Source organism: Pan paniscus, chromosome 20 (genome assembly GCF_029289425.2).
Source record: "Pan paniscus chromosome 20, NHGRI_mPanPan1-v2.0_pri, whole genome shotgun sequence".
Classification (NCBI taxonomy): Eukaryota; Metazoa; Chordata; class Mammalia; order Primates; family Hominidae; genus Pan; species Pan paniscus.
In genome coordinates, this window is record NC_073269.2 from 18,239,775 (window position 1) to 18,264,005 (window position 24,231).

Below are 24,231 nucleotides of genomic sequence, written 5' to 3' on the forward strand. Positions count from 1 at the left end.
TAACACAGGGAAACCCTGACTTTACAAAAAAAAAATTAGTCAAGCATGGTGGCATGTGCCTGTAGTCCCAGCTACTTAGGAGGCTGAGGAGGGAGGATAGCTTCAGCCTAGGAATTTGAGACAGGAGAGGGTCATGATCCTGCCACTGCACTCTAGCCTGGGCAACAGAGCAAGACCCTATCTCAAATAAAATAAAAAATAAAATAAAATAAAAACGGACATGTGGATACCCTGGAAGTTTCCAGAGACACTGTGATATAACTACCATCCTGAATTTTGTAATAACCATTTTCTTACCTTAAAAAAAACTGAGGTGAAATTCACAAAACATAAAATTCACACTTCGAATTACACAATTCAGTGCCTTTAGGTACATGCACAATATTCTGCAACTATCACCTCTATCAAGTTCCAAAACATTTTCATCACCCCCAAAGGAGGCCCTGTCCCCATTAGCAGTCACTCCCCAGTCTCCCTCACCCAGACCCTAGCAACCACTAATCTACTTTCTGTCTCTATGGATTTGCCTGCTCTGGACATTTCATACAAATGGAATTATGCAATACTTGACCTTTTGTGTTTGGTTTCTTTTACTGAGCATTGTGTTTTCGAGGTCCTTGCCTTTTTAACGTATTCAAGTATCATCCTTAAAAAATACAGTTTAAGGCGGGGTATGGTGGCTCACGCCTGTAATCCCAGCACTTTGGGAGGCCAGGGCAGGTGTATCACCTGAGATCAGGATTTCGAGACCAGCCTGGGCAAATTGCTGAATCCCGGTCTCTACAAAAAATACAAAATTAGCCGGGGGTGGTGGTGCATGCCTCTAATCCCAGCTACTTGGGAGGCTGAGACGGGAGAATGGCTTGAACCCGGGAGGTGGAGGTTGTAGTGAGCCAAGATTGCGCCACTGCACTCCAGCCTGGGCAATAGAGTGAGACTCTGCCTCAAAAAAAAAAAATATATATATATATATATAGAGAGAGAGAGAGAGAGTTTAATTTTGTCCACTTGAACTTTGCATGAACTGTATGGACTTACATTGCTAGCTCCTGCCTCCTTCTGTGCCATGTTACATGGGTGAGATTCATTCCTGTTGTTGGGCATGTGGCTGCTGTTGGTGGACTTTGATTGTTGCAGAGTATTTCATTATATAGATATGCCACAAAATATTTATCTGTTCTACAGCAAAGGGATACATGGATATTGAGACTTGGAACTATTACAAACAAGGTTGCTCAGGACATTTTAAATTTTTTTTTTTTTTTTTTTTTTTTGAGACGGAGTCTCATTCTGTCACCCAGGCTGGAGTGCAGTGGTGCAATCTCAGCTCACTGCAACCTCTGCCTCCCCGGTTCAAGTGATTCTCCTTCCTCAGCCTCGCAAGTAGCTGGGATTACAGGCATGTGCCACGACGCCTGGCTAATTTTTGTATTTTTTTAGTATAGACGGGGTTTCGCCATGTTGGCCAGGCTGGTCTTGAACTCCTGACTTCAGGTGATCCACCTGCCTCCGCCTCTCAAAGTGCTGGGATTATAGGTGTGAGCCACTGTGCCTGGCCTACTTTTATTTCTTAGAGATGGGGTCTCACTCTCTTGTCCAGGCTGGAGGGCAGTGGTGTGATCATAGCTCACTGCAGCCTCAAACTGCTGGGCTCAAGCAATCCTCCCACCTCAGCCTTCTGAGTAGCTGGGGCTACAGGTGTGCACCACCACACCTGGCTAATTATTATTATTATTATTTTTTGTAGAGACAGGGTCTTGCTATATTGCCTGGGCTGGTTTTCAACTCCTGGGCTCAAGCAATTCTGCTGCCTCAGCCTCCTGAATAGCTGAGGCTATAGGCATGAGGCATCACACCCAGCTTTCTTTTCTTTTTAATGGAAAGAAATTGGTTTTATTCTTTAACTACTTGGGTCATTTATGTAGGGAAGGTTTGTTTGTTTGTATGTATTTTGTTTTCTCCAACAACATAATTTTCTATAATGGCAGAAAACAGTACAACATTCAGTTATTATAAATTATTAAGCTGGCTGGGTGTGGTGGCTCACGCCTGTAATCCCAGCACTTTGGGAGGCCAAGGCGGGTGGATCACGAGGTCAGGAGATCAAGACCATCCTGGCTAACATGGTGAAACCCCATCTCTACTAAAAATACAAAAAATTAGCCAGGTATGATGGCGGGCACCTGTAGTCCCAGCTACTGGGGAGGCTGAGGCAGGAGAATGGAGTGAACCTGGGAGGCAGAGCTTGCAGTGAGCCGAGATGGCACCACTGCACTCCAGCCTGGGTGACAGAACGAGACTCTGTCTCAAAAATAAAAAATAAAAATAAAAAATAAAAATAAATAAATTATTAAGGCTTTCTGAGACCAACAGGACTGTGGTAAATGATTAGGGCTGCCCTGGGCCAGGCATTCTCCACTTATTTGTGAACAACCTTAATTTCACTTCCAGCTGCAGGGACATTCTGGCCTGTGTCTCCTAGGTATCTGGGTGAGATTTTCTAGGATGAATTCCTAGCAATGGAATGCTGGGTCATATCTCCATCTTGTAGTTTTTGCCCTGGTTCGACGAGAAGGATTGGACGTAGATTATTCTCAAGGACTTAGGTTTTGTGTGGACTAGTGGGTTACTGGGTGTTCATCACATTTAAAAAATAAATTAATTAACTGAGTAATTCACAAAATAACAAAGGACCATAATGGCTCCATAATGCCAGGGTGTTGTAATCTAACAATTATACTTCATCTACTTCCACATGACTGAGCTACAAAGGAAAAGAAGAAATAGAAATCATATTGATGTCCTGTTTGTAATCCTGAAGTTGGGTACTTAGTTGGAGCGACACAGGCAACCCACCTAAGGCATGGCTTTTCTCCCAACTTGGAAAACTTGTCTTATGTCCCCCACTTAGCTTTCCAAAGGGGGTCTATACGTTTTCCTCCCACTGGCGGTGGTTGAGGGTTCTGGGTACACTGTATCCTTGCCAGTGTTTGGGATTGTTTTCTCATTCCTTCTGCATCCATCTGAGTCTCTCATATTCAGGGGTGACTTTACCTTTCTCCCTTTAATGTGTCCAGGTATCTGTCATTCCAGGCAAGAGCTGGAGAAATGAACTCCTTAGAAACAAGAGCACTTACCCCACAGTCAAAGCAGTTGAAGGAAGAGTGGAAGTAAGGCCGCGTCCCAAGCCCGTACATTTTTATAAACATTTCGGACATAAAGAGTCCTAAGAAAATGAATTCTGCATAGTCTAGAAGGGAGAAGGAGGAAAGAGAGAGGAGGTTAGGCTTGCTGAGGGTAGGGGTTCCAGGTGGCTCTGACTTTCCTTTTATTATCATTTTTTAACTTTTTATTTTTTGTAGAGATGAGGTCTTGCTATGCTGTTAGGCTGGTTTCAAACTCCTGGCCTCAAACAGTTTCCCTGATTTGGCCTCCAACATGCTAGAACTACAGGCATGTGTCACCACACCCAACTTCTGACTTATCTTTTTTCTTTTTAAAATTTTTATGTGGAGATGGGGGTCTCACTATGTTGCCCAGGCTGGTCTTGAACTCCTGGCCTCAAGTGATCCTCCCAGCACAGCCTCCCAAAGTGCTGGGATTATATACATGACCCACTGTGGCCACGCCCTGTCCAAGGTGTCCTTCCCATGGGCCTCAGTTTCCCCTCTGTTAAAAAGGAAGAGCTGGCTGGGCATGGTGGCTCACGTCTGTAATCCCAGCACTTTGGGAGGCCTAGGCGGTCAGATCAACTGAGGTCAGGAGTTTGAGACCAGCCTGGCTAACATGGCAAACCCCGCCTCTACTAAAAATACAAAAATTAGCCAGTGTGGTGACACATGCCTGTAAACCCAGCTACTTGGGAGGCTGAGGCATGAGAATCACTTAAACCTGGGAGGTGGAGGTTGCAGTGAGCCAAGATTGGGCCACCGTACTGTAGCCTGGGTGACAGAGCAAGACCTTGTCTAAAAAAAAAAAAAAAAAAAAGAGCAACAATTATGCCCTACCCTCCAACCAACAAGCTAACCAACCTTAGGCCAATTTTAAAAGGAATGAGAAAAATATCAGTGGGTCTCCATCTTGTAGTTTTTGCCCTGGTTCGATGAGAAGGATCGGATATAGATTATTGCCAAGGACTTTTGTGTTGACTGGTGGGTTCCTGGGTGTTTATCACATTTAAAAAATAAACTAATTAACTGAATAATTCACATAATAACAATGGACCATAACGGCCCCATAATGCCAGGGTGCTGTGATCTAACAATTATATTTAATCTACTTCTACATGACTGAGCTCCAAAGGATAAAAGGAAATAGAAATCATAATGATATCCTATTTGTAATCCTGAAGTTAAGTACTTAGTTGGAGCGACACAGGCAACCCACCTAAGGTATGGCTTTTCTCCTAACTCAGAAAACTTGTCTTATGTCCCCTAGAAATCCTGTGTTGTGAGTGACCTAAAAAGTCTTGAGTAAGACAAAGCCTTTTGTTCTTTGATGAGCAAGCATAAAATTGCAAATGCCTCAGGGAGGGGTAAAACATGGATATGCATTTGCTCCAGCAAATAAATGGCTGACATCAGATCCTTTTCTGAGAGGGCTTTCTTGGTAGGGTAGGAAGATGAGGAGTTAGGAAGGGCGTGGGTACTTAATGGATAGAAAGGAGAGATGAGGAGGGTTTCTGAGGAGCAGAAAGCATACAGAAAGGAAAGAGACAGAGGACTGAAACTAACTTCCATGAATTTCATATAGCTAATTAAGGCCACAAAGCTAATTGTGTTTGGTGGTTGTGATGGTTTAAATGTTTGTGTCCCCTCCAAAATTCACGTTGAAACTTAATTGCCAATGTAACAGTATTAAGAGGTGGGGCCTTCAGGAGGTGATTAAGTCATGACGGTAGAGCTCTCATGAATGGGATTAGGTGCCCTTATAAAAGAGGTTGACAGAGGAAGTTTGTCCCTCTTGCTCCTCCACCTTCTGCCATGTAAGGACCCAGTGTTCCTCCCTTCCAGAGGATACAGTGTTCAAGGTGCAATCTTGGAAGCAGAGAGTAGCTTTCGCCAGACAGGGAAACCTGCCAATGCCTTGATCTTGGGCTTCCCAGCCTCCAGAACTGTGAGAAAATAAATTTCTGTTCTTATCAAATTACCCAGTCTCAGGTAATTTGTTATAGCAGTACAAATGAACTAAGATATTTGCCAAGGGTGTTTGCTATGTCATGCTTTTAAGAGGTGTTTTGAACTGACCGTCAAAGTCCTTCACAGTATTTATCACCAAAATTTCTCCTTATAGGACGCTAAGGAGATCTTAGTGTCTGAGGGGAACTCTAGGGTTCCTAGGACCAAAATATCAGCAGAGGAAGTCTGTTTGTAACATCTGACACATTCCTAGACCCACCAGAAGTAACTCTGGGAGGACTGAAGAGTTTCTGAGATCTTGTTCCTCAGTTACCATGGAAACATGATAGCAAGTGATGCACAAGACTTGAAAGAATTACTTATCCTTAGCATTGTTGCATCTGGAAGAACTTTCAGGACCATCAAATCCAGTTTCCACCACATAGATGTGGAGTCTGAGATCCAGAGAAACAACTACACTTCACTGATGCCAAGATATACATTTTTGTTTATATTTTGACATCTCTGAAATTAATGTGTATCTTTTTTTTTTTTTTGAGATGGCGTCTAGCTCTGTTGCCCAGGCTAGAGTGCAGTGGCATGATCTGGGCTCACTGCAACCTCTGCCTCCCAGGTTCAAGCGATTCTCCTGCCTCAGCCTCCCAAGTAGCTGGGATTACAGGCGCCCGCCATCATGCCCAGCTAATGTGTGATCCTGGGCAATCTACTTAACCTCTCTGTGTCTCAGTTTTCTCAAAGGGAAAGTGGGAATGAGTAAAGGACCTTTATAGACACTGAGGACCCAGGCAGGAAGTCTCAGTCCCTTGTTCCTGAACCAGGACAGACTGTACAAGATGATTAGTAGAGAGAATATAGGAGATTAAAAATAGAGTATTAGAGGAAGTTAAAACACGAAGTAGAGTCCTCATTTATAAGAGACTCCAGAGGGACTAAAAACAATTACTAAGTTTGCAACTAGGTCAGGGCCCTGGGAAGGAGAACTGGTTCCTGAGGGGTGTCCTGGGGGGTCAGCCAACGTGACTGGGAACAAGGAGGGTTATAAGAAGACAATGGCCTGGACTAGGCTCACGGGCCTTTCTAGGTCAAAGACTAGACTGTCTCTTCTTGCTGTCCTAAGTCAATTCTGAACCAGGTCAGAAGGTCAGTGAATAAATTAGACAGCCAGTAGGCAAAAGACGTTTTGAGAAGTCCTTACTTGGGGCCTGTGAGCCAAAGCCAGGGCATCCACCTGCCCCCCTCACTGCCCAATCACTACTCTTTATTTTATTTTATTTTACTTTATTTTTTGAGACAGACACTCTCTCTGTTGCTCAGGCTGGAGTGCAGTGGCATGATCTTGGCTCACTGCAACCTCTGCCTCCTGGGTTCAAGCAGTTCTAGTGCCTCAGCCTCCTGAGTAGCTGGGATTACAGGTGTGCACCATCACATCTGGCTAATTTTTGTATTTTTTGTAAAGACAGGGTTTCACCATATTGGCCAGGCTGGTCTTGAACTCCTGGCCTCAAGTGATCCACCCACCTCAGCCTCCCAAAATGCTGGGATTACAGGTGTGAGCCACCATGCCTGGCCCCAATCACTGCTCTTGTTGATTCCTCAGAGCTCTTTACTTTTTAAATCCTGCTCAGACATCTCCCCATCTTTTGCTGCTTTTCCTCACCCTCACTTGGCCCTCAATTTTGATACTATCTCATGCTAACTCACATAGAATCTGGGAATAGGCCCAGAGGGCAAAGCCTTAGTGGGCCTTGTACCTTGAGGGAGCAAAACGCTCTCGCAGATACTGGAGGGGATGTTCTATGAATGAATAAGGAAGCCAAAAAGGGCAGGGGAGGAAGTATTAGGTTGGTGCAAAAGTAATTGTGGTTAAAAAAAAAAAAAATGGCAAAAAACGCAATTAATTTTGCACCAACCTAACAGGAAAGAAGCAGAAGGTTTGAAAGAAGAGAGAAGTAGAGTCAGAAATAAGTAGAGAAAATGAGGGCAACATATAAGCCACTCCTTATTTCTAAGGCATCCTCTCTTAACCATAAGTTATGAACATTTCCAGAGATGTACATAAAAATTATTAATACATGTATGTTTCTGTTTCTATCTGTCTATCTTATGAGCTCCGTCTTCCTCTGTCTCTCTTCCAACATCCCCTTCACCAGCACCCCTCTGTCTCTCTCTCTTAGAAAGGAATCACAGGAGCATTTGTTGGTCTGAATTCCAGCTTCCAGCTCTCAGGTCTAAGGGAGATGGGTTCCATTGTCATAGCAACGGCAACATTGGCCCCAGTGACAGTTATAGAAATGGCTAAAGGAAAGGGCAGATTCAATGAGGACCAAAGAAGATACACATACTACCAGAGAAAGAGAAGTGGAAAAAGGGTGTGAGGGAGGGATCAGGGAGTTGGCAGGGGTGGGGCTGGGTGATACTCACAAAGGAAGTCGGAGAGCCACTCGGGCTGGTTGTAGTGAACAATAGCAACACACAGCGTGTTGAGAGCTACCAAACTGAGTACAGTCCAGTAGAAGGCCTGAGTTTTGACCATGCGGCGGATGTAGAAACGCATCCTCCTCTCCTTTTTGTGAAAAAAGGTCGAGTTCTCCAGCTTGGCACTTTTAATGCTGGCTCGGGCGAAGGGAGAACCTGCCAGGGAAAAGATGGAGAATGTCAGGCTCAGGCTGTTCCTTCAGAAGAAATTAACCAATGTGCAGCCCAAGCACAGATTTTAGCCAGGGGATCCATTAGTCTCTCCAGCAAGCCTCTGGCCTGAGGGAACCATCATGACCCATGGGCTTAGTTTTGCATAGATGGAGCTTATGAGAAGACAGTGCCCCTGAAAAATAACAGAATTAGAAGTAACCAATTAGCAGGATGTTGATGGGAAGGCTGATAGTTCTCTGTTGCAGGAGCCAATTTTCCATGTCTCCCACTCCCAGCCACATCTGATGCCTCTGGGAGTCACACCACAGGGCAGGATAAAGCAGAGCCTCCATTCCCTGATGCAGGGGCAGGCAACAGAGCTGCATGGAGCACGCTTGGAAGGCCTACAGAAAGAGATGTGGATGAGACTGTTTTCCATGGACATTTAACTTTAGAAGTGATCACTGAGGAATAAGCTGGGTGTGTCCTCTGCCTACATATAGTTTTGCTCTTATGCATTTATTGAGTACCTATTTTGTGCCAGGCTCTGTTCCAGGGGGTCAGGATACATTAGGCAACAGAGCCTGGACTTCCGGGGTCTGACCCTCTAAGGGGAGGAGACAGACAGTGGACGTAATAAGTAAATTAACAGTGGGATGGAAAATGAAAAGTGCTATGGGAAAAAAAAAGTTGGGATGGGTGCAGTGGCACATGCCTCTAATCCCAGTACTTTGGGAAGCTGGAATGGGAGGACTGTATGAGGCCAGGAGTTTGACACCAGCCTGGGCAACGCAGTGAGACAAGTTCTTTTAAATAACAATTTTTTTTTTTTAAGAGAAAAAGTAAAGCACACAGAGGGACTGGGAGCAAGGTGGGTGTGTTGACTTGTTACTTTAGTATCTTAGGTAGAGGAAACGGCAAATTTAAGGTCCTGAAGCATGAATGTGCCTGCCCGACATTTTTGGGGAAGAGCACAAGGAAGTCAGTGTGGCTGGAGTGGAGTGGTTGAGGGGAAAAGAGGAAGGTGGTGAAGGCAGGGAGGTGACAGGCAGATCATGCATGGCCTGGTGGACCACAAGGAGGACTTTGGCTTTTACCCTGAGTGAGGTGGGAGCCGTGGAGGGTTCTGAGTAGAGGAGGGATGGAACCTGACTTGGGTGTTCACAGGCACCCTCTGGCTGCCGAGTGGGAGAGTAGACAGTGAGAGGTGAGGACGGGAGCTGGGAGACCAGGCTGGAGGTGACTGAACCCATCCAGGCAAGTGATGATGATGATGGATGGGGGCTGGAGTTGGGTGGTAGTTAAGCGGGGAGGATTTGGGATGAATCATTTAAGACAGATTCAACATTTGCTGATGGAACGGTGTGGATGTAAGAGAGAGGGATGAGCCAAGGTGAATGAATGATGTACATACAAAGGAATGGATGAATTGGTGAACCCCTTAAGGGATGGAGCTCTCATCCACTGAATGGGCACAGGTTTAGGGGAAGGTCAGAGCTCAGTTTTGGACAGATTGAATTTACCTTCTAAAATACATCTTTTTTTTTTTTTTTTTTTTTTTTGAGACAGGATCTTGCTTTGTTGCCCAGGCTGGAATGCAGTGGCTTGATCATAGCTCACTGCAGCCTTGAACTCCTGGGTTCAAGCAATCCTCCCACCTCAGCCTCCCAAGTAGCTATGACTACAGGCACGTACCACCATGCCCGCTTAATTAAAACAATTTTGTTTTTGATAGCAATGAGGTCTCCCTGTGTTGCCCAGGCTGGTCTTGAACTCCTGGGTTCAAGCGATCCTCCCGCCTCAGCGTCCCTAAGCATTGGGATTACAGCATGAATTACCATGCCCAGGCTTAAGATATCTTTTCTTATAAACCCTCAGTTGCATTCATTTTTAAATGGTTCTTCATTGATTGATTCATTCATTAGTACATTCATTCATTCTTTCATCCATCCATTTGTTCATTTATTCATTCATTCTTTCATCATTCTTAAATTCATTAGCACATTCATCATTTATCCATTCCTTTGTGTGTACATCATTCATTTGCTCATCCATTCATCCATCCATTCGCTCATCCATTCATCCATCCATTCATTATTCATTTGCTCATTTGTTTCTCCATTCATTCCTCCATTTATCCATTCACCCATACATCCATCCAGCACGTTTATCAAAACCACCCCACTTGCCAGACACAGGACACAGCAAACACCTCCAAGGAGGCCACTTCCTATCAGCAAAATTCTCAACAGAGATTTTGAGTTGGCACCCTAGGGGCCATACCGACTCATACTGGGTTTGTGAAAGCTGAAATTATTGGTCCACATTTAAAAACTGGGAGATTTTCCATGAAAATATGGATTTCAGCTTCCCCTGAATGAAAATAACAGCTGACGTTTATGGAACATTTAGCAGGCACCAGGCACTGCAGGGAACATGTTTTACACGACAAGCTACTTACTCCTCCTCAGAGCCCTAGGAAGTAGGGACCAGCGTTATCCCCATTTTACAGCCAAGGAAACAGGCTGAGGGGGGTCTAGTAACCAGTGAAGATGTGTCAAGATGGTTCAGAGTGTGTGCTCTCGGCCACCACGTTGCACACCTGGGGCATATGGTCATGGGGCAGGGGCACATTCCACTCGGCTGCAGTTGGCCAGGCCCAGTGGCTGTGACCTGCTTACAGGGACGCCTCTCCTTTCTGCAAAGACCCTTCCCCTCATGTCCATCACCTTCTCAACCCCAGTGGCAGCTCCTCATGTCCCTGCCCAGCATTTCTGGCCCTAGTCCCTGAAACTCTCAAAGATGTGTCCAGATCTGCAGGTCTCCAAAGGGCTTGGCCAAAAGAAATAAGACCCTTGGGACCTTGGGGATCAGAGGGGATGTTCCACAGATCGAGAGAGAGAGAGAGAGAGAGAGAGAGAAACCACAGCAGGTAGAAGGTCCCCAGCCCCCACTCCTGCTGGAGCCACACTGAAAACCTGGCTTAATCACCAACCAGCAGATGACCTTGGGCAAGCCACCTTGGTAAACTGGAGACAACCACACTTCCTACCTCAAAGGGCCATCCAAAGGCATAAATGAATTAATACATCTTAGCATGATGCTAAGTGGTACCTTACGATTATTGGATATAAATCCTCTAGTACAACCTCAAGAGCTGAAATCATGACTAGGTTCACGTGCCAGCCATTGAGAAAGTCCTTCCTGATCACTCAGCCTGAAGACACATCCCCACAACAGGCATACCCTTCACTGGTAAGGGAGAGGGAAATGAATATTAATTGAACACCTACTAAGTGCTGGACCCCATGCTAGGTACTGTCACTTCTATTAGTTGAATTTCATACTCACTTTGACCCACGTTCCCTTTTTCTATACATTCCTGTCTCTCGTTTTTCTCTGTGGTCTGGAATTATAATTGCAGACAATTTCTAGATTTTTAAAAATCATTTTCATGAGATGTTTTATTCAACCCAATACATCCAAAATATTACCATTTCAACATGGAATCAATATCAAGGTGGACTCAAAAGATACTTTATACTCTTTCTTTTGTACTAAGTATTCCCAGCCGGACGTGTTATTATGAAGTACATCCTAGTTCAGGGTCAGCCACATTCAAGGGATCAAGAGCCAGTGTAACTGGTATCAGTCTGAAATGTTCTTTTCCTTTTTTTTTTTTTCTTTTTTTTTTTGAGATAGAGTCTCATTCTGTCACCCGGGCTGGAGTGCAGTGGCATGATCTTGGCTCATTGCAACCTCTGCCTCCCAAGTTCAAGTGACTCTCCTGCCTCAGCCTCCCAAGTAGCTGGCACTACAGGTGCCCACTACCACGTCTGAATAATTTTTGTATTTTTATTTTTTATTTTTTATTTTTTTATTTTTTATTTTTATTTTTTATTGTACTTTAAGTTTTAGGGTACATGTGCACATTGTGCAGGTTAGTTACATATGTATACATGTGCCATGCTGGTGCGCTGCACCCACTAACTCGTCATCTAGCATTAGGTATATCTCCCAATGCTATCCCTCCCCCCTCCCCACTCCCCACCACAGTCCCCAGAGTGTGATATTCCCCTTCCTGTGTCCATGTGATCTCATTGTTCAATTCCCACCTATGAGTGAGAATATGCAGTGTTTGGTTTTTTGTTCTTGCGATAGTTTACTGAGAATGATGGTTTCCAGTTTCATCCATGTCCCTACAAAGGACATGAACTCATCATTTTTTATGGCTGCATAGTATTCCATGGTGTATATGTGCCACATTTTCTTAATCCAGTCTATCATTGTTGGACATTTGGGTTGGTTCCAAGTCTTTGCTATTGTGAATAATGCCGCAATAAACATACGTGTGCATGTGTCTTTATAGCAGCATGATTTATAGTCATTTGGGTATATACCCAGTAATGGGATGGCTGGGTCAAATGGTATTTGTAGCTCTAGATCCCTGAGGAATCGCCACACTGACTTAGCCCAAAATCTCCTTAAGCTGATAAGCAACTTCAGCAAAGTCTCAGGATACAAAATCAATGTACAAAAATCACAAGCATTCCTATACACCAACAACAGACAAACAGAGAGCCAAATCATGAGTGAACTCCCATTCACAATTGCTTCAAAGAGAATAAAATACCTAGGAATCCAACTTACAAGGGATGTGAAGGACCTCTTCAAGGAGAACTACAAACCACTGCTCAAGGAAATAAAAGAGGATACAAACAAATGGAAGAACATTCCATGCTCATGGGTAGGAAGAATCAATATCGTGAAAATGGCCATACTGCCCAAGGTAATTTACAGATTCAATGCCATCCCCATCAAGCTACCAATGACTTTCTTCACAGAATTGGAAAAAACTACTTTAAAGTTCATATGGAACCAAAAAAGAGCCCGCATCGCCAAGTCAATCCTAAGCCAAAAGAGCAAAGCTGGAGGCATCACACTACCTGACTTCAAACTATACTACAAGGCTACAGTAACCAAAACAGCATGGTACTGGTACCAAAACAGAGATATAGATCAATGGAACAGAACAGAGCCCTCAGAAATAACGCCACTTACCTACAACTATCTGATCTTTGACAAACCTGAGAAAAACAAGCAATGGGGAAAGGATTCCCTATTTAATAAATGGTGCTGGGAAAACTGGCTAGCCATATGTAGAAAGCTGAAACTGGATCCCTTCCTTACACCTTATACAAAAATCAATTCAAGATGGATTAAAGATTTAAACGTTAGACCTAAAACCATAAAAACCCTAGAAGAAAACCTAGGCATTACCATTCAGGACATAGGCACGGGCAAGGACTTCATGTCCAAAACACCAAAAGCAATGGCAACAAAAGCCAAAATTGACAAATGGGATCTAATTAAACTAAAGAGCTTCTGCACAGCAAAAGAAACTACCATCAGAGTGAACAGGCAACCTACAACATGGGAGAAAATTTTCGCAACCTACTCATCTGACAAAGGGCTAATATCCAGAATCTACAATGAACTCAAACAAATTTACAAGAAAAAAACAAACAACCCCATCAAAAAGTGGGCGAAGGACATGAACAGACACTTCTCAAAAGAAGACATTTATGCAGCCAAAAGACACATGAAAAAATGCTCATCATCACTGGCCATCAGAGAAATGCAAATCAAAACCACTATGAGATATCATCTCACACCAGTTAGAATGGCAATCATTAAAAAGTCAGGAAACAACAGGTGCTGGAGAGGATGTGGAGAAATAGGAACACTTTTACACTGTTGGTGGGACTGTAAACTAATTTTTGTATTTTTAGTAAAGATGGTGTTTTGCCATGTTGGTCAGGCTGGTCTCGAACTCCTAACCTCAAGTGATCTGCCCGCTGCAGCCTCCCAGAGTGCTGGCATTACAGGCATGAGATACTGCGCGTCCGGGCCAGTCTGCAATGTTCTATGGTGGGGGAAGGGGTATGTCACCGCCAAGGATTCATCTGGTGATTTCTGGCAATTTATATACGCTTAAAATTATATGTAAATTGTAATACAGCCATGTGTGGCTTAATGAGGGAGACGTGTTCTGAGAAATGCATTGTTAGGCAATTTTGTCCTTGTGTGAGCATCTTAAAGTGAACTTACATAAACCTAGATGTTGTAGCCTACTCCACACCCAGGCTACGTGGTTTGTAGCTCCTCCGCTACAAACCTGCCCAGCATGTTACTGTACTTAATACTGTAGGCAACTGTAACATCATAGTATTTGTGTGTCTGAACATATCTAAACATAGAAAAGGTACAGTAAAAACACAGCATAAAAGAGAAAAGGTGGTTCAGCTGCATAGGGTACTTGGCATGAATAGAGCTTGCAGGACTGGAAGTTGCTCTTGGTGAGGGAGTGAGTGAGTGGTGAGTGAATGTGAAGGCCTAGGATATTATTGTACACTCCTGTATATATTATAAACACTGTATGCTCAGGCTACATGAAATTTACAAAAAAAAATTTACAAAAAGTAAAGTAATTACGGCCAGGTGCAGTGGGCTCGTGCCCGTAATCCCAACACTTTGGGAGGCCGAGATGGGCGGATCATAAGGTCAGGAGTTCGAGACCAGCCTGGCCAACATGGTGAAACCCCGTATCTACTAAAAATACAAAAATTAGCCGGGCATGGTGGCACACGCCTGTAATCCCAGCTACTCGGGAGGCTGAGGTGGGAGGACTGCATGAGCCCATGAGGTTGAGGTTGTAGTGAGCTGTGATCGTGCCATTGCACTCCAGCCTGGGTGATGGAGTGAGACTTGTCTCAGAAAAAAAAAAAAAAAAAGAATCGCATTCAGAAACACAGAAAGAAGACCATATGACAACAGAGGCAGAGACTGGAATTATGCATCTATGAACTGAGGAACACCAAGTATTGCTGGCAGCACCAGAAACTAAGAAAATACCATGGAACAGATTCTCCCCTAAAACCTTCTGAGGGAACGTGGTGGCTCTGCTGACACCTTGATTTCAGTTTGGACTTCTGGCCTCCAGAACTGTGAGAGAAGAAATTTCTGTTGTTTTAAGCCACTGGGTTTGTGACACTTTGTAATGGCAACTCTGGGAACTCAATACCACCCATATACAGCCTGTATTATTAAAACGACGTAAATGGATCCCCGTTTCCCCACATCCTTGCCAGCACTTGTTATGATTTGTCTTTTTTTTTTCTTGTGAAATGGAGTCTCATCTGTCACCCAGGCTGGAGTGCAGTGGCATGACGTCTGCTCACTGCAACCTCCACCTCCTGGGTTTAAGCGATTCTCCTGCCTCAGCCTCCTGAGTAGCTGGGACTGCAGGTGTGCACTACTGCACCCAGCTAATTTTTGTATTTTTAGTAGAGATGGGGTTTCACCATGTTGGTCAGCCTGCTTCTCCTCTTATAAAGACAGCAGTCGTTGGATTTAGGACCCACCCTAATTAAGTTTGATCTCATCTTAACTTGATTACCACCTGCAAAGACCCTATTTTCATGTAAGGCCACATTTGCAGGTACCAGGGGTTAGAACTTCAACAAACCTCATTTGTCTTTTTGATAATAGCTACTCTAGGCTGGGCACAGTGTCTCACACCTGTAATCCCAGCACTTTGGGAGGCCAAGGAGGGCAGATCATTTGAGGTCAGGAATTCAAGACCAGCCTGACCAACATAGTGAAACTAAATACAAAAGTTAGCTGGGCATGGTGGCGTGTGCCTGTAATTTCAGTTACTCGGGAGGCTGAGGCAGCAGAATCCCTTGAACCCAGGAGGCAGAGGTTGCAGTGAGCTGAGATCACAACACTGCGCTCCAGCTTGGGCGACAGAGTGAGACTCCCTCTCAAAAACAAAACAAAAAACAAAAAACAAACAAACAAACAAAAAGATAATAGCTACTCTAACAGGTGTGAGGTGATAGCTAATGGTGGTTTTGATTTGCATTTCCCTGATGATGAGTGATGTTCAGCATTTTATTCATATACCTGTTGGCCACTTGTATGTCTTTTCTTTTGGGATATGTATGTTCAGATCCTTTGCACATTTTTATTTTTTATTTCGAGACAGGGTCTCGGTCTCCTTCTGTTGCCCAGGGTGGAGTGCAGTGATGCAATGTCAGCTCACTGCAACCTCCACCTCCCGGGCTCAAGGGATCGTCACATCTTAGCCTCCCGAGTAGCTGTCTTTGCCCATTTTTAATTGGGTTGTTTTCTTGCTGTTGAGTTGTTTGAGTTCCTTATATATTTTGGATATTAGCTCCTTATCAGATGTATTGTTTGCAAACGTTTTCTCACATTCCTTAGGTTGTCTCTTTCCTCTGCTGAACGCTTCCTTTGCTGTGCACAAATTTTTTAGTTTGATACAATCTCATTTGTCCATTTTTGCTTCTGTTGCCTGTGCTTTTGAGGTCCTGTCCAAAAAATCATTCCTGAGACCAATGCCACGGAGCTTTCTCCTTATGTTTTCTTGGAGCATCTTTACCATTTCAGGTCTGACATTTAAGTATTTTCAGAACATCTGCACTCCCACGTTCACTTCAGCATTATTCACAATAGCCAAAATATGGAAGCAAACTAAGTGTCCCACAATGGATGAATGGATAAAGAAAATGTGGTATATATACAAATAGAATATTATACAGCCCTAAAAGAAAGAAATTCTGTAATGTATGACAACAGGGACAGAACTGGAGGACATTATACTGAGTAAAATAAGCTGGCACAGAAAGACAATTACAGTATGATCTCACATGTGGGAGCTTAAAATGAAAAAAAATTGATCTCATAGAAAGAGCAGGAAGGTGGTTCCTGGAGGCTGCAGGAGAGGAGGAGGGATTGAGAAGGAGAAGATGTTGATCAAAGGGTATAAGTTGCAGTTAGACTGGAGGAGTAAGTTTTAGTGATCTATTGCATTGCATTGCATCGCATTTAGTGATGCATTAATACATTATTGTGTATTTATATTGCATTATTAATAAATAGTAATGTGTTGCGTATTTCAAAATTGCTAAGAGATTTTTAATGCCTTCCCCACACACAAAAAACGGTGAGGTGGTGAGGCGATGGATGTGTTAATTAGCATGACTGAATCATTCTATGATGTATACATAGATTAAAACATCACACTGTACCCCATAAACATACACAATTACCATTTGTCAGCTGCAAATAAATTAATAAAAAATCATGCCTGTAATCCCAGCACTTTGGGAAGCCAGGGCAGGAGGATCACTTGAGGCCAGGAGTTTGAGACCAGCCTGGGCAACATAGCCAGACCCCATCTCAACAACAACATCAACAACAACAACAACAAATTAGCTGGGTGTGGTGGTGCCTGTAGTCCCAGCTACTTGGGAGGCTAAGCTGGGAGGATCGCTTGAGCCCAGGAGCTCCAGGCTGCAGAGAGCTATGATCATATCACTGCACTCCAGCCTGAGTGACAGAGCAAGAACCTGCCTTTAAAAACAAATAAAATCATCTAAATGGGGTCTGGTTTTCCTAAAAAAGCAGAGTTACAATGGCAGCTTCCATTCATAATGGATCAACTTTTTTTTGTTTTGTTTTCATATGCTCCACATTTTACTTATTTATCATTGTGCTGCTGCTTCTGCTTCTTCCTCTTCTTCTTCCCCTTCCCCTTCCCATTCCTCCTCCTCCTCCTCTTCTTCTTCTTCCTTCTTCTTCTTTCCTCTTCTTCTTCTTTTTTTTTTTTTAATACAGGCCAGGTACAGTGTCTCACACCTGTAATCATAACACTCTGGGAGGCTAAGGTGGGAGGCTCATTTGAAGTCAGGGTTTTGAGACCAGCCTGGGCAACATAGCGAGACCGTGTCTCTATCAAGTATTAGCTGGGCACTGTGGCATGCGCCTGTAGCCTCAAATGATCCTCTCACCTTGGCCTTCCAAAACGCTGGGATTACAGGCATGAGCCACCGCACCAGGCCTGTATTATTGCATTCTTTACAGAAATAAATAAAGGCTCACTCTATCACCCAGGCTGGAGTGCAGATCTTGGCTCACTGCAACCTCCATCTCCCAGGTTAAGTGATGCCTCTGCCTCCCAAGTAGTTGGGATTACAGGCGCCCGCCTCCATGCCCAGCCGATTTTTGTATATTTATTAGAGACAAAGTTTCACCATGTTGGCCAGGCTGGTCTCAAACTCCTGGCCGCAAGCCTGTCTTGGCATCCCAAAGTGCTGGGATTACAGGTGTGAGCCACCGTGCCCAGCCATACTGTTATTTTTCTTTTTAAAGTTATTATTCATTTATTTTAAATTGACAGATACAGGCTGTATCTATTTATAGTGCATAACATGATATTTTGACCATATGTATACACTATGGAGTGGCTCAGTTGAGCTAGTTAACATATGCATTATTACATATGCTTATCACTTTTCTCATGGTGAGAATGCTTAAAACCTACTCTCTGAGCAATTTTCAAGTATATAATACATTGTTATTAATACAGTCACCAGGCTGTACAAAATAGATCTCTTGAACGTATTCCTGCAGTCTAAATGAAATTTGATATCCTGTCAGGCACGGTGGCTAACACCTGTAATCCCAGCACTTTCGGAGGCTGAGGTGGGCAGATCACTTGAGGTCAGGAGTTTGAGACCAGCCTGGCCAACATGGTGAAACCCCATCTCTACTAACAATACAAAAATTGGCCGGGCGTGGTGGTGTGCACCTGTAGTCCCAGCTACTTGGAGGCTGAGGTGGGAGAATCGCTTGAACCTGGAAGGCGGAGGTTGCAGTGAGCCGAGATCGCACCACTACACTCCCACCTGGGCGACAGAGTAAGACTCCATCTCAAAAAAAAGAAAAAAAAGAAAAAAAAATTGATATCCTTTCAGCAACATGGCTCAACTTTTCACGTAAATGATTCAAGTTCCTTATTTCAGCAGTAAGTTCATCAATTAGAAATGAACCTGCTTTACAGTGCATTTATCAACTGATTCAACAGCGCAGTAGAATCACCAATTATATAAGACTGCATGTGGGCCAGGTGTGGTGGCTCACGCCTGTAATCCCACTGCTTTGGGAGGTGGAGGTAGGAGGATTGTTTGAGGCCAGGAGTTTGAGACCAGCCTAGGCAACATATTGAGATCCCATCTCTATTAAAAAATATAAAAAACTTCGCTGAGTGCAGCAGTGTACACCTATAGTCCCAGCTACTCGGGAGGCTGAGGTGGGAGGATCACTTGAGTCCAGGGGTTTGAGGCTGCAGTGAGCTATGCCTGCGCCACTGCACTCCAGCCTGAACATCAGAGCAAGACACTGTCTCAAAAAAAAAAAAAAAAAAAAAAAAAAAGGACTGTGCATACTGTGGTATAATGTGAACGTGAACGCAAATACCACATAGCTCCCACCTTACTTTGAAATATGCATTACTGTATTATTACTTTTTTTTGTTTTTTTTTTTTTTGAGATGAAGTCTCTGTCACACAGGCTGGAATGCAGGGGCATGCTGTGGCTCACTGCAGCCTTGACCTCCTGGGCTCAGGTGATCCACCTCAGCCTCATGAGTAGCTGGGACTACTGGCGTGTGCCACAATGCCCAGCTAATATTTGATAGAGACAGGGTCTCACTATGTTGCCCAGGCTGGTCTGAAACTCCTGACCTCAAACGATCCTCCCACCTCAGCTTCCCAAAATGTTGGGATTACAGGCGTGAGCCACCACACCCAGCCTGTATTGTTGCATTCTTTACATAAATAAATAAAGCTAAATGTGATTCCTTGCCAGAATCCTGGAATTCCAGAGATCTCTTTTGGGGTGGTCTAGAAAACCACTGGCTAGACTGGGGCCTCCTTTCTTTGTCTTTTTGAGTAATCAGGCTGATGAGGTGGGTTTTGGTGGATTTGCCTGTAGCAAACGTGGCTATGAAAGAACAAGCCACTGGCCTGGGTTTTGGGTCTGTTTAGAAAGCTGCAATGTCACCTGCCTTGTTAACAGAGGCGGAGGCTGCAGTGAGCCGAGATGGCACCATTGCTCTCCAGCCTGGGTGCTAGAGCAAGACTCCATCTCAGAAAAAAAAAAAAAAAAAAAAAAATTAAAAAAATTAAAAAAATATATACATATATATGTATATGCAGATTTTTAATTTTTTTGATGGAGTTTCACTCTTGTTGCCCAGGCTGGAGGGCAATGGCGCCATCTCGGCTCACTGCAGCCTCCGCCTCCCGGGTTCAAGTGATTTTGTGCCTCAGCCTCCTGAGTAGCTGGGATTACAGGCTCACACCACCACACCCAGCTAATTGTTGAATTTTTAGTACAGACACGGTTTCACCATGTTGGCCAGGCTGGTCTCCTACTCCTGACCTTAAGCGATCTACCCGCCTCAGCCTCCCAAAGTGCTGGGATTACAGGCGTGAGCCACCGCGCCCGGCCAACAAAGTAGATTTTTAAGAATGTATGTTATTTTATTTTTTTAAGAGACAGGTTCTCACTCTGTTGCCCACGTTACAGTGCAGTGGCACAATCATAGCTCACTGCAACCTTGAATTCCTGGGTTCAAGAAATCCTCCTGCCTTAGCTTCCCAAATAGATGGGACTATAGGTGTGTGCCATAATGCCTGGCTAAGTTTTTCAACATTTTGTTTTTCAGAGATGGAGCCTTGTTATGTTGCCCAGGCTGGTCTTGAACTGCTGATCTTAGGAGATCCTCCTGCACTGGCCTCCCAAAGCAGTGGGATTACAGGCGTGAACCACTGTGCCTGGTCATAAAACAGATTTTAAACAATGGAGGTAACGTAACACGTGAGACAGACATAATTGATCAAATACTCAAGACACCTACTGAGCGCTCCAATTCTTGACATTTGCTTACAGGAGATTAAACAGATGCACACACGAGTGGAAGCAGAATGAGTTCTCCATTACAAAGAAAAGCGTGTTTTGGCTGGAAATTAAAAATGCAAATGAAAACAAGCTTTAAGGTTTCATTACAAACCCACTTAACTGGGAAAGGAAATTAAATTGGTAATATTCGATGGCCTGGGTGGGGAATCCATGAACATATGCATACTTGGCAGGTTTATAAATGGGTTCCATGTTTTTGAAACTCAGAATGGCTCTTTGAATAATGAGTTGAAAAGCTGTTAATATCTTTGATCCTATAATTATCCCCAAGGAAATACGCCCAAAGGGTGGGGGGGAGTCATTGTACGTAAATGTGCACAGCAGTGTTCTTCGTAAGAGAAATTATTGGAAACAACTCAAACACCCTATAATAGAGCTATGGCTAAACAAACCATAGTGTATCCACCCTACGAGATATGTGATCGCAATGGAAATTATGCCTAAACTCAGCAATAAGGTTATAAACTAGGGGCAAGCGATAAAAGGGGAATACGAAATAGTGGATCAGAAACTATGGATCAGAAACACATGGATGTACTAACTTCCCTCCTTCCTTCACTTCTCTCCCTCCCTCTCTTCCTCCCTTCCTCTTTCTCTTGCCATCCTTTCTTCCTCTAAATTGCGGCCACATAGTTTCCCAAGCAGCCTAAATTCCTTCTCCCTTCAATCTTATTCCAGTCTTATTTCCTCTGCCTGGATGCTCTTCCTTCCATTAAAAACAAAAACCCATTAAAGAACAACAACAACAATAACAATACATTCTCACTTTAGAAGGTCAAAATCAACATAATCACAGCCAATGAATCAATAGGACAGAGGAGTGAGAAGGGAAAGAATAAATGTTCCCTCCTCCCTCGAATTCTGGCCCTTGTGGTGGCAAAGGTCTGAGCCCTGCCTTTCACACTGTTCCTTCTGCTATCACCACCACAGTGATCTCCTACCCATCCTTCAGTTCCCAGTTTAACCATCACTTCCTCCAGGTAGCCTTCCTTGACTGCTCCCCATCCTTCTAGAGCAAGCTAAGCCCAGAGCCTCTCCCTGAAGTGCCATTACCATTACAGGTTTATTTGTGTAATTCTCTGTTTAATTTCTATTTCCTGCACTGGACTGTGAGCTCCATGTAGGTAGGGATTTGGTTAGTGTCTTTTTTTTTTTTTTTTTTTTTGAGACAGGATCTTGCTCTGTTGCCCAGGCTGGAGGGCAGTGATGAGATCTCAGCTCACTGCAACCTCTGCTTCCCAGGTTCAAGTGATGCTCCCGCCTCAGCCTCCAGAGTGGCTGGAACTACAGGCTAATTTTTTTTGTATTTTTAGTAGAGCCAGGGTTTCACCATGTTGGCCAGGCTGGTCTCGAACTCCCGACATCAGGTGATCCGCTCATCTCAGCTTCCCAAAGTGTTGGGATTACAGGCATGAGCCACTGTGCCTGGCTCAGTTTGTGTCTTTTTTTTTTTTTTCTGTGCCCAGGCTGGAGTGCAGTAACACAATAATGGCTTATTGCAGCCTCCACTTCCCAGGCACAAGTGATCCTCCCAGCTCAGCCTCGTGACTGCCTTGTCTTGTTTGCAACCAAGCACCTAATATAAGCAGGTTCCCCATGAATACTTCCCGAATGAGTCACAAACATTCACCAACTTGACTGTGAGCTTCGTCCCTGCCAGGTGCTGGTTCGCCATGCTTCATGGGGATCATTTAGTTGAATTCCCACAAAATAATGAGAAGCTAGGCACGGATGTTATTCCCATAATGATGTAATCTGCCTAGGACACACGCACAGGTGGGAAAGGGTGGAGCTGAGACCCAAATCCAGGCAGCACGGTTTGCAAGCCCTCTGCCCCCATCCCAAAATGTCTCTTGGGTGATAGGTGATGAACAACTGATAGGTGGCAGAGGAAGGGACTCACCCACAGAGGCTATATCAGCCAGCTGATCCTCAGCCTCTTCGGGGTTGAGCAAATCTGTCTTGCTTTTCTTTATGGTGGTTCTCCGCAGAGCTCCAGCAATGGAAACATGGCAAGAGAAAAAGACGTTACCCTTTTTGCAACAGAGACCATATGGACACAGTGTGTCCTTGGATTTAACTCTCACGGCAACTGTTCTCACGGGAACTAATAGTATACCCATTTTTCAGATGTGTAAACTGAGGTTCAAGGTGGCACTATCACTTTGCTTAAAGGGGTAAAGACAAGAATCAAGTTGGGTTCAGTCCGACTCCAGGTCTGGGCCCTCAGCCACTATTTTCCTTCTGGTTTATTTATTTATTTGTTTATTTATTTTGAGACAGAGTCTTGCTCTGTCACCCAGAGAGTGGTGTGATCTTGGCTTACTGCAACCTCTGCCTCCTGAGTTCAAGCGATTCTCCTGCCTCAGCCTCCTGAGTAGCTGAGACTACAGGCATGCACCACCACGCCTGGCTAATTTTTGTATTATTAGTAGAGATGGGGTTTTGCCATGTTGGCCAGGCTGGTCAAACTCTTGACCTCAAGTGATTTGCCTGCCTTGGCCTCCAAAAGTGCTAGGATTACAGGCATGAGCCGCCGCACTCAGCCTCTATTTTTAAATTCTAAGAAACCTCACTTTCTTATGAAAACAGTCCACCCCTTGACCTGTAGCATACTCGCTAGGCAGGCTGCAATTTTGGGATTCTGCCCCCGTATTCAAGCTATACACCCCAGGGGCTCCACAGCAGACAAGTTCAGGTGTAGACTTCCAATAAAAAGATTTAGGTACCCTAAATGAGTTAGATTACCTAACTCATTTAGGGGAGTTAGGTAATCTCCCCTACCCAACTAAGATAATAAAATTCATTTTATAACCTTCTGGGACACAGTGCCAGTTCTTTTATTTCCCTCAAATCTCTCAGATTTTTAATCAAAAGTCATCACCCTGTCTAACCAGCTTTCTTTCTTTTTTTTGAGACAGAGTCTTGCTCTGTCGCCTAGGCTGGAGTGCAGTGGTGTGATCTCGGCTCAACGCAACTTCCGTCTCCCAGGTTCAAGCAATTCTCGTAGTTTAGCCTCCTGAGTAGCTGGGATTACAGGCGTGTGCCATGACACCTAGCTAATTTTTGTATTTTTAGTAGAGATGGGGTTTTGCCATGATGGCCAGGCCGGTCTTGAACTCCTGGCCTCAAGTGATCCACCCGCCTTGGCCTCCCAAAGTGCTGAGATTACAGGCATGAGCCACCACGCCCAGCCCCTGTCTAACCAGTTTTCTAAAGTGTGAGAAGATAAATCTCGAGCAAGAAGTTGCATTTTTCAGGGAGTACTATTATTTTTCTTATTGCTGTTATTACTATATTGCAGACATATTATTCTGGCCTATCTCTAAATTCTCTTTTTTTTCTTTTGAAACAGGGTCTCACTCTGTCACCCAGGCTGGAGTGGAGTGGTGCCCACTGCAACCTCGACCTCTTGGGCTCAAGTGATCCTCCCACCTCAGCCTCCTGAGTAGCTGGGACCATAGGTGCGTGTGCCCCCACATCTGGCTAAGTTTTTATTTTTTGTAGAGACGGAACCTCACTATGTTGCCCAGGCTGGTCTTGAACTCCCAGGCTCGAGTGTTCCTCCTGTCTTGGCCTCCCAAAGTGTTGGGATTACAGATGTGAGCCACAGACA

General features: G+C 44.3%; 1 protein-coding gene across 10 annotated transcripts in view; it reads right to left on the minus strand.

Annotated features, from left to right (window-relative positions):
• Positions 1 to 24,231, minus strand: part of CACNA1A (calcium voltage-gated channel subunit alpha1 A) — a 418,969-nt gene that overhangs the window by 103,162 nt on the left and 291,576 nt on the right. For 7 of the 10 annotated variants that reach the window (XM_034945841.3, XM_063599939.1, XM_055103185.2 and 4 more), the window contains exons 12-14: positions 22,519 to 22,614; positions 7,560 to 7,769; positions 3,138 to 3,250 (exon numbers count right to left, since the gene is read on the minus strand). In XM_034945841.3, the coding sequence (XP_034801732.3) occupies positions 3,138 to 3,250; positions 7,560 to 7,769; positions 22,519 to 22,614 (419 nt within the window). The remainder of the gene's footprint in view (positions 1 to 3,137; positions 3,251 to 7,559; positions 7,770 to 22,518; positions 22,615 to 24,231) is intronic. The other 3 variants (XM_034945842.3, XM_034945843.3, XM_055103184.2) reach the window with 1 other exon arrangement.